This window comes from Mastomys coucha, unplaced genomic scaffold (genome assembly GCF_008632895.1).
Source record: "Mastomys coucha isolate ucsf_1 unplaced genomic scaffold, UCSF_Mcou_1 pScaffold6, whole genome shotgun sequence".
Lineage (NCBI taxonomy): Eukaryota > Metazoa > Chordata > Mammalia > Rodentia > Muridae > Mastomys > Mastomys coucha.
The window spans coordinates 128,902,681-128,913,791 of NW_022196912.1; the positions used below are offsets into that span (position 1 = coordinate 128,902,681).

Below are 11,111 nucleotides of genomic sequence, written 5' to 3' on the forward strand. Positions count from 1 at the left end.
CCCCCCCCCCATTTCTCTCTCGTTCCTCTGTGTAGCACTGGCTGACCTGGAATTTGCTTTGTAGATCAGGCTAGCCTCAAATTTAGAGATCCTCCTGCCTCTGCCTCCCAAGTGCTGGAATTAAAGTCATACACAACCACCACCACAGACACATTCCCTTATTCATAGCCTCTAACCTGCTCTTTACAAATTTCCCAGTCAATTCATGAGTTAAGATGTGACGCTCTTGATTCAAGAATGGCACATCTTAACTCATGTGCCATTCATGCTTGTTTGTTTTGTATGTTTTAATTCTATATTGAGATCCCACAGACGTTGCTGTTTAAGGTTTAGCATGCCTACATATTGCCCTTCATCTTTCTGACACTTTCCTCCATGCTGGGGTCATCACTCCGCTTCTTATGAGCCTACCTAGGTACCTCTGATCATATTGTAATGGCAGTGAATTCTCAGACTTTTGCTTGCCTAAAACAGATAGTTTTGCCTTGCTTTTTAAAAGGATATTTCTGAGTACTAAGGATAAGGTTGTTGCTCCTGAGTTGTTGCCTGTGGCTGGACTTTGTTCCTAAAAACATAGTCTTTTCCACTTACAAATGTCTCTTCCTGTGTTGCAATAAGCTAGTTTTTATTAACCTTCTGAAGCTGACGTTCATGGGCTTAGTTTCATTACATTTGAATCTTTCTTATGGTTGTGAAATGTCTGACCTGTTACTCTCTTTAGTCAGTTTCAGAAGTCCTTGGCTGGTGCCTCCTGAAATATTGCTTCCCATCATTCTCTTCTCCTGGATCAGTATCCTCAGTGTATTCTGTGTTTTGGCCTGTTCTCATATATTTTCTTACCATTCTTCCATCTTTTCCATGTCTTTCCACTTTAATCTAGGTATGCTCTACGTCTTAGTCAGGGTTTCTGTTCCTGAAAAAAAAAAAAAAACCATCATGACCAAGAAGCAAGTTGGGGAGGAAAAGTTTATTCAGCTTACACTTCCACATTGCTGTTGATCACCAAAGGAAGTCAGGACAGGAACTCACACAGGGCAGGAACTTGGAGGCAGGAGCTGATGCAGAGGCCACGGAGGGATGTTACTTACTAGCTTGCTTTCTTATCAAACCCAGAACAGGGATGGCACCACCTACAATGGGTCCTCCCACCTTTGATCACTAATTGAGAAAATACCTTACAGATGGATCTCTTGGAGGCATTTCCTCAAGGGAGACTCCATTCTTTGTGATAACTCCAGCTTGTGTCGAGTTAACACACAAAACCAGCAGTACATTCTACAAATTCAGTTCCTGGTACTGTCATTTACAGAGTTTAATCTACTGTTGAACATTTTTATCATTCTTAAGATCGGAGAGATTTGTAGGAGCAGGGATTTCAGGTTGTTTTCTTTTTAGAGATGATTTTAATGTATTCATTGAAACTTCATGTATAGATAAAATGCATTTTGATTATTTCCAATACCCTTCCTACCTCCAAATCACTACCATACACCCTCTTAAATTCATGCCCTTTGCTTTTTTTTAATGAGGGTATGCTAGTTTTTATTGTTAATTTGACACAATAAAGAGTCATTTGTGTAGAAGAAGTCTCAATTAGATTGTTTGGATCAAATACGTCAATTGTCATATCTGTGGGGAATTGTCTTAATTGTTGTTTGATGTGGGAAGTCCTAGCCCACTGTGAGTAGCACCATCCCTAGGCAGGTGAGCCTGAGCTATATAAGAAAGCTAGGTGAGAAAGCTAAAGAAAAGAGCATGTCACAAGCCCACCTCTCTGATTTCTGCTCCAGGTTCCTGCCTTGAGTTCCTGCCCTGAATCGATTCAGTGATAGATTATTACCTGGAAGCACAAGACTTAATACGCCCCATGTTTACTTTTGGTCATGGTATTTTATCACAACAACATAACTTAAACTAGACCAGAGTGGTTAGCCACTGATTGGATTAGCTTTCTGATTGGATTTAAGATTCATTGCACAGGATGGAACTCATAAACCTGTTATTTTAAACCTGGCCAAGAACTTAGGGTTGCAGAGTTTACAAGCCTTAGGGGTAAACCTTCTACTATTATTTTGCAAAATGGACATTTCTAGAAATCTATTCTAAATACTTATCTTAATCCACAGATTAGTACAGTCATTAGCCCTTACCACAGAAGCTGTTTTCTACAGTTAATGTTGGTTAATACAGAGAACTGCAAATATCCAGAATGCAGACAATAAGTGTAGAGTGAAATGGTATCTGATAGTCTCATGTGCTGTGTGTGTGCATGATATGTGTACCTATTAGTGTGTGTGCACAAGTATGTAAGAGTTCTTGCATGTGTGTGGATGTGAAGGACAGAGATCAACATCTGGTGTTGCAATCATTCGTCACTGTATTTTGAGATAGTTTCTTATGGAACATTGAGCTTCCTAACCTAGCTAGACTGGGAGTCCCAGGAGTCCTCTAGCCTCGTCCTCCTTTGGGTTGCACCTGGCTTTTTCACTAGAGGATCTAACTTGGGTTCTAATGTTAAATGAAGCAAACAATGTACCAACTAACCCATAATTCCAGCCTCCTCCTGTGCTTTTTGACCATCTTTGTTGTTGTTGTTGTTTTGATGTTGTTGTTTGTTTGTTTGTTTTTTCGAGACAGGGATTCTCTGTGTAGCCCTGGCTGTCCTGGAACTCACTCTGTAGACCAGGCTGGCCTCGAACTCAGAAATCTGCCTGCCTCTGCCTCCCAAGTGCTAGTTTGACCATCTTTACATCTTCTCTAGTCCCATGTTTGTGCAGTTTCAATTGTTTGGTTTCTTATGACATTTTTAATTTTTTTATATACTATAGACACTAGCTTTTATGTCTAGTATACAAATGCTTTCTACCATTAGTTAGGTTTCTCTTAAGCTTGATGATGTGTACTTAACATGTTAAAGTTTTACATTTGATGGAGTCCACTTTGCCAGGTTTTTCATTATGTTGCTTGTGGTTTTGGAATAACATTTAAAAGAACTTTGTCATATCCAAGGTCATGTTGTTCCAACCCAAAATAGGTTTATCCTTCTGGCTCTTGTGTTTTGGTCACTGATTCATTTTCAGCTAGTTTTTCATATGCTATGAAATGGAAGAGTCTAGCTTTTTTCTCTCACAATTCCTACCCAGTGGTTCAACACCAATAGTTTAAAAGACTATTAAATGTTCTTGGCTTCATCAGAAGACAACTAGCCATAAATGTGAATGTTTTAAGATTCTCAGTCTGATGTACTGGACCATTTGCAGAGCCATACAGCTAGTTCACCATAGTCTCCAGAAAATTTGGAATCCAGAGAGAGAGTAGTTCTACTCTGTTCTCTTAAAAATTGATCTGGCCATTTGAGATCCTTTGCAATCCATGTTACTTTTCCATGAGAATCTAGAGCCCTGTTATGCTATCTATGGGTAATATTCCATGTCTTTTGGGTTTTCTTTGTTTTTCTTCATCTATTTATTTTTCTGCTTCTGACATGGGACTTATTCTATGGAGACATGAACAAACATGCATTTAACACATAAATAGATGGAAATAAATAAGTAAGAATCTACATCTGACCAACGTTCCCTTAAGTCTAAATTAGTGAACCAGTGAGTTTCCTGGGGCTAACTATAACAGGTTACTTACAGAGACCTGGATGACTCAAAAGCAATTGCATCGCTGGAAAGCCCACTGAAGCATAAACGATAATCACAAAAGCTGAATCTCCTGAGTTCTCTTTCTCAACCTGCAGGCTGTCAAGTTGTTATTCTTTGGGAAGGTTCTTGTCAATATCATAAGTTTCAGGAACTTCCTAAAACGTGTGAGGTGTTTATTTCCTGAGCCTGGTAAATTTTGTCTACTTGCATAGCCTTAATGACTTCAGTCCAAGAGGAAATGTTACCATTTCCAATTACTACATAACAGCTTCTAACACTAGGTAATTTTCTTTGATCTTTGCATTTACTGAATCTCTCTTTTGCCTGCCTAGATTTTCCTTAGCTATCTTTAGGGAATTTCTAAAGCCAGTTACACATTTTAAATCCAACATTTTTTTAGTTACTTCTTCAAATTTCATTTATTCATTGAAATTCTGATTGTCAAAGAATTGCTCTATTTCATTCTGTTTTTTGAACACATTCAAAGCTTTTGGCCTTAAGCCTCTGTCTACTAAGGCTACTTCATGTGGGTTTTTTTGTTTAGCTTTATTTGATTTTTAAAGAGAATGTTTTATTTCTTTTTCCTATTAGTAATCCAGCTTTCTTGCTTCTTTTAATGCCTCATTATCTTTTTGTTGAAATTGGACATTTTTTATAATATGAGGTGATAACTCTGGAAATCAAATTTTGACCCTCAGTTTGTTGTCCTTTGTTATGAGTTGTAGCTGTTTCTGTATTATTTATTCTATTTTGTTATTTTTGTGGTACTTGAGATTGAAATCAGAACCTTACAAATGCTAGACAAGCAGTCTACCACTGAAGTATAACCTAACCCTTTCCTTCACTTTTATTGTGAGACAGGGTCTCTCTGAAATACTCGGGTTGGCCCTGAAATCCCTCTTGGTCCCAGGCAAATCCTGAATTTACAACCTTCATATTCCATGCCTCTGAGTAGCTGGTATGATAGCTCTGTGCTACTAGGCCCAACTTGTAATCATTTATTTAGCAACTTTTCTAAACTTTTCTGGAGATTTCCTTAGACATCTTCAGTCAGAGGAGAAACAGGAAGAAAAGAAAATGTACATTCCCCAGATGAGGAGTCTGGCTATGTTAGAAGCACTCCTCTAACGCTTGGACAGGCTGTTTACCACTCTACCTTAACTACATTTTGTTCATGCCGAAGAGCAGTAAAAGCTCTTTGACCTGCCCAGAGCATGTATACAGGTTTCTATGTTCATCTGCATATATAAGAGGTTTTCAAAATCCTGCTTCCCCAGAAAGCCTCTCTCCTTAGCCTTTCTTCTCAGGCTCCAGATTGTCTGTCATTTGCCTCAACTGTTAATGTTGGCCTTAGGCAGCATCCAGAAACTGTGTGGCTTTCATCAGAGCTGCTGCTCAATCTGAGTGAGTTCTGGAAGATTGCACCCATTCAATGAACTTAAAAGTTTAAGAAAAAAATTATCTTGTGTCTATAGGTAATTCCCGAAACCATGAAAAACATGAACTATAGTGTTCAGGATAATGCTAAGCTGGGCATGTACCACAGGACAAGGCAAGGCTGGCCTACAGTGTTCTCATCTAGGATCAGGATCACATAGCTACCAACTGGACTATTTTCCAGAGCTCCAACAGGATTAATTTGAGTAGTTTTGCCAGGTTTCAGGGTTTCTTGGAAGTGCTGGACAAGGGCCCCATCCCACTGTTTCCACTGGCTCCTTTGTTGGAATTCTAATTCTAATTTCAGGTGACTAACTTTTGGAACTTTTTTGTTAAATAAAACAGAATTTCTCCACCACAGAAAAGAGCATCTGCTGTTCATGGCATATCCTCATCTAATCATTCTCCTCTTCATGTGCTGCTACATCAGTAGTATGCCTTCACTTTAAATTCTAAGGCCTACCTACACTTATTTTATAAAGTAAAAAATACTTACAACTAAAGTAACATATTTCCACAAATAATTTAATGATGTTTTCAAAATTATTACTAAAACTCATTCAGTCTCCAAAAATATTAACATATTAACATATGTTCCACTTGGATACAGAAAAGAAAATAACTGTAACTGAATTAATCTATTAACCTATATCAGTGTCTCATTTGTGTGTATTACTAGAGGGTACATACACCTGACACTGTCATAGTGGATATAAGACACACACATACACACACACACACACACACACACACACATACACACACAATACATACATGATGAATATGTTAAAATGACAAGAATACAAGTGTACAAAAGAATAGTGGTCCATGCTGCTGTTGCTTTTAACTTTAGATTAATTAAAATACATAAAATTTTAGATCAGACCACATTTGGCCATATTTCAGTTTCATTTGTTCTTGTGGCTCACAGCTGATGATCTGTCTGCCCAGGTCTAGGACTATGGGAGAGTCAGAAGGCAAGTCAAAGCTGTGTGGCCAAGAAAGGGGTCAATAGAAGACATCAAACTGTGCCTTTAGTGTGGATATAAAAAGGAAAAAGTTAACTTGTACAGAAGGCAGTTTCCCACCTAATAATTCAGAAAATTGGATATCAGAGTCAAAGCCTTTGAGGCAACGTTTTACCTGAGAAATAGGTAAGGTCATGGCTGTGGCTCTGTCTCAGAGTAGAAGCATGAAGACCACAAGCTACAACAGAAGATGAGGATAATGGGACATCTACATTCAGCTACACAGCCTGTGTCCTGAAACATACATGGGAAACAGACACAGTTGACTGCAGGCAGCTTCTGGGTGGCTTTTGCATTATTTATTCATACTGAGCTCCAACTGGAAACAATCTGAAATAAAAGGAGAGCTCATGTGCCAAGATATGTATCATGATCCAAACTGAAAACTTAGAAAAAAACCTGCTTTAATTGAAGTTAAATAAATTTACCATCATGAGAAGAGAGACAATAGATGATAATTAAACATCAATTTCTAACTCTCCTGCTTCAGAAAGCTGCACTGCACAAGGAACTACATCCACCTGAATCTGTTCCTCTCCTTCATGCTGAGAGCCATCTCTGTGCTGGTCAAGGACAGTGTGCTCTACTCCAGCTCAGGTATACTGCGCTGCCATGACCAGCCGGCCTCCTGGGTAAGACTATCCTGAGGGCAAGATCACCGTGTTTCGGGGGGACCCTAGTACCTACCAACCTCTTCGCTCTTAAAGGGGCAGTAGGATCATAGTCCTTGTCATGCCTAAGCAATGGAAAGAAGCTGGATGGGTTCAGGCCTGTGTCAGCAAGCAAGACCAGGGGTCCAAAAGAAGGCTGACTGGTGTCTAGCCACTGTGTGGGGCTGGGAAATTAAAAGACTCTAGGCACTGATGACCAATGTTGAAATAAGTACAACAGGAGCATATGAAAAATCCTTTTGTAGATGAACATACACTTTAGTCTAAATCTTCCAGATTCCAGGGAATCCTTCTACCAGTTTCCTAGAGAAAATCAACTCACATGGGACAGGTATTTAAGAGCCTTCTGCATGCAAGTCTTCCCAGGGTTTTCTCTGCTAGCATATAATGCTCCACGTTTGGGAATTTGGTATAGTTCCTGATCTGGGGTCTCAGTAACTTAAAGAGACAGGACACTGAACTGCCCCACCTTCCCCATCCCCACTGCATATGAGTAGTTTCATCTGCTAACATCGTTTGGCCTGAAGAGGGTTTAATTAGTTTAGTTTTGACACAGCATAGTGCCTTGTAGCGGTATAACATGTCAGTTATGGCTAGCCCTCACCATCTGCCTATACATATGTGCATTCTCCAGGCTCATGATATAGAACTGGGCTTTAAATGAGATCTGTTACAATATAAATGTCAAAAACAGGATCCAGCACCTGGAAAATTCTGCCCCTGGGCATACCTTGCTGTCTCTGTCCAATTGACTTGAGTAGCTAGTAAATTGCCACCATTATCCCCACAAGCAGAGCCAAGGCAGAATGACCAGGCATGTGAGTGAACTCATGCTGCATTGCAGAAACTAATCAGCCTTGTCCATCCTGAGCAAAGGGTGTTAGCATGTGCTTACCAGAGGTGAACACTGAGGTGTGGCAGATCAGTGCCCAGAGCTCCCTTTGTGGCTTTGATTCCTTAGCTCTTTCTTATTCATTTATTATTTATTTATTTATTTATTTATTTATTTATTTATTATATGTAAGTACGCTATAGCTGTTTTCAGACACACCAGAAGAGGGCATCAGATCTCATTACGGATGGTTGTGAGCCACCATGTGGTTGCTGGGATTTGAACTCAGGACCTTTGGAAAAGAATAGTCAGAGCTCTTAACCACTGAGCCATCTCTCCAGCCCTCCTTAGCTCTTTCTTAAAGAAACTGATCCTCAGAGACACCTAGTACCCACCTATATTGGAAGCATCCCTCTTAACTCTACCTCAATGAGACCCCAAACACCTGAACCCTTCATGTGGAAGGACAGAGAGAAGGCAGCAGACACCCCTAAAGCAGAAAAGGGTAGAGCAGCGGCACCGCCCTACCCACCCTCTCCATGTTGCCAGAATCTACAAGGGAATCTCCACTTCACACTACAGTGTTGAGATCCCTCTGGCAACAGTCTGTTTCCCTACACCACTGTGAGTACTTGCTGAACCAGGATTTAGCCTGCATGATGAGACTGGGCTGAGAAAATCCTGCAGTTTTCCCAAGGTGCTGAAGACCCACCTTGAGTATGTGCTATTCCCCCAAGGTCAGACACCAGCCACCATACCCAGGTAATGCCAAAGGCTGTGGGTGAGAGCTGAAAATAGGGACAGGCTCCCTGAGCCTGTTTCCCAAGCTATTCTTTAGGGAATAGAGGAGTACACAGAGGAGGCAATCAGGAGGGACAAAGGTACAAAGAGGGGGCCAAAGAAGAAAGCCAAAACCCAGCATGGAGGAGAGAGAGGAGGAGGACAGTGCTGTCTGAAGAGTGATAAAGTTATGAACACATTAGCAAAATAGAGTCAGACTGCAGAACGAGCCACAGGAAACCTTTCTCCTTCCAACTCCATTTTTTCCATTTTATTCCTGGATCACTAAACCAATATTACTCTCCCAAGCAACCCACCAGAAGTGCTCCGCATGGTATGACAAATTGCTTTTTCCAGGCAGCAGAACGATTCCACACATGAAGAGGCCTCTTACTGGCCAGGGAAGGCTGGCAGAACAACTCTTAAATGTGGCCAGAGGCCACACAGGTTCCTCAACTTCTGGGCAACTTGCAAGCAGCAGAGCAGTTTATCACTAGAGATCTGAACAGATTTCTCTAGAGGTCTGAAGATTCTAAGAATCCTAAGTGCTGCTGGTCTGGATGAGGAAAGTGGGTAAGCCACAGTCCCAAACACTGCATCAAGGCCCGGATAGCCACCCAGACAGAAACAGGCTGTTCGACTACTGAGTGTCTAGGGGAATGAGGGGATAGCAGACCAAAGGTCCAGGCTGGAAGCTTGGCTAGGGGTCATCATCCCACACAGCTGATGTCAGAATGGAAGAGGAAAAAGAGCAGAAACAGTAAATGAGTTTGCCCACATACATATGCAGAGCATATACAAAAACCTGTGCATGAACAGTTTTTCACTCATTTATAAAATGCTCATATGCAAGACATTGTTCAAACACATGCACATACATCCCAAGTATGTCTTTATGCATATATGCACATGCACTTCAGACATATGAGTTTGCATATGTGTATATACTCAGAGACTCCCAGACAGAGCTTTGGTCTCTCAGGATCCTGCTAATGATCTGCCTGTCCTTGCTAATGTCTCTCTGATGTCCTTGTACTGACCCAGCAGGGCAGGAGCAGACCCCCCTATACACACACACACACACACACACACACACACACACACACACACACACACCGGATGCCAGTGTTATGTGTTTCAGAGAGCAATGTTGTGGAAGATGAAGTCAGAAGAAGATTCCATGTTGCTCAGGCCTCTGGTCCTCACAGGTCACACTTGTTACCAATGAGCTAAGAGACAGAGATGAGAAGCAGCACTTCTGGTGCCATTTAGCAAAAACATGGAATCCTCATAAGCATCTTTCTGCACCTTGGCCTACGTAGATGCCCTCAAGTCAGCCGTGTCCTATTGTCTGTCATGTCATGTCATGACCACCACATGGTACAGCATGATTCATCTGGCTAGTTTTTCAGCTGTTGTCCCAAGGGCAGGGTCCTGGGCTGGTGGCCTGGCTGAGGCTCTCTCTCTCTCCCTGGAGGCAGAGGGCCTGCTGCTGAGGCCCTGGTTCCCCACCCCCCCGACCCCGTGCTGACCTGTTGCTGCACGGCGCCTTAGTTAAAAAGGAGGCCATGTATGAATGAGTTATTTTATTGTAGGAAGGAGAAAATATGTTGGTTAAGTAAAGGGAAGGAAAGGAGAAGAAGAAGAGAGAGAGAGAAAGAAAAGGAAGAAAGCAAGAGAAGAGAACAAAGAGCAGCAAGGAGAGAAAGAGCAAGAGAGGAAGAAGGAAAGTGAGAGAGAGAGTAAGAGTAAGAGATTGAAGAGCAAGAGAGCAAGAGAGAGGAAAAGTAAGAGAGTGAGAGAGCAAGAGAGAGGAAGTAAGAGAGTGAGGAGGGGGCAAACCACCACTTTTATTGTATGGGGCATGGCATGTCTGGTTTGTGGTCAGATGACTGGGTATAAGGTCCAGCTAGAATGCTGGGATCTTGAGGCATTGTCTGCCTGATAGAGCACACATTTTCCTGCAGGGGAAGCTGTGAGGGGTTTGGGCTGAAGTCTGAGCCATCATCTCAGGAGCTATCACCGAACACCTACCGTCGTCCCTTGTGGACAAATTTACTCTGCTCAGTGGGTCTCCGGGGTCCTGAGGTGGTGGCTCCACTGGATTCAGGCTGTCAGAACAGCCCACTGCCCCACACCCAGCACAGGCACCATCTGACTAGTTTTATGTCAACTCAACACAAGCTAGAGTCATTGGGCAACTGAAAATCTCAGTTGAGAAAATACCTCCACCATAATGACTTATTGAGGAAATACCTCCACCAGATTGGCCTGTGGGTATTTTCTTGATCCATGACTGATGTAAAAGTGTTCCACTCCCTGGCCTAGCAAACCATGAGGAGCAAGCCATTAAGCAGCACTCCTCATGGCTTCTGCTTTGGTTCCTGCTTCCAGGTTCCTGCCCTCCGTGAGGAAGTGTGACTTGAGAGTTGTAAGATAAAATAAACCCTTTCCTCCTTAAACTGCTTTTGGTCATGGTGTTTCATCCCAGCAATAGAAGCCCTAAAACAAGTATCCCACTGTCACTCTAGCCAGCACATGCTCGCCACTGCATGCCCTGGACAGAGTGAGCCTCTTGGGTGGGTGGGCAGTGGAGGAAATGCTGAGGTAAGGACATGTCAGAGGAGCCAGGAGTAACAAACACAGCAGGAAGGAGGACTGAGGAGGAGGGGGGAGGAGGGGGGAGGAGAAGGAGGAGGAGGAGGGGGAGGAG

The 11,111-nt window shown here is 42.2% G+C and overlaps 1 protein-coding gene across 1 annotated transcript in view; it reads left to right on the plus strand.

The window, feature by feature from the left end:
- Positions 1-11,111, plus strand: part of Vipr2 (vasoactive intestinal peptide receptor 2) — a 67,822-nt gene that overhangs the window by 45,929 nt on the left and 10,782 nt on the right. Inside the window, exon 6 of the mRNA XM_031356673.1 lies at positions 6,606-6,747. Within this exon, the coding sequence (XP_031212533.1) occupies positions 6,606-6,747 (142 nt within the window). The remainder of the gene's footprint in view (positions 1-6,605; positions 6,748-11,111) is intronic.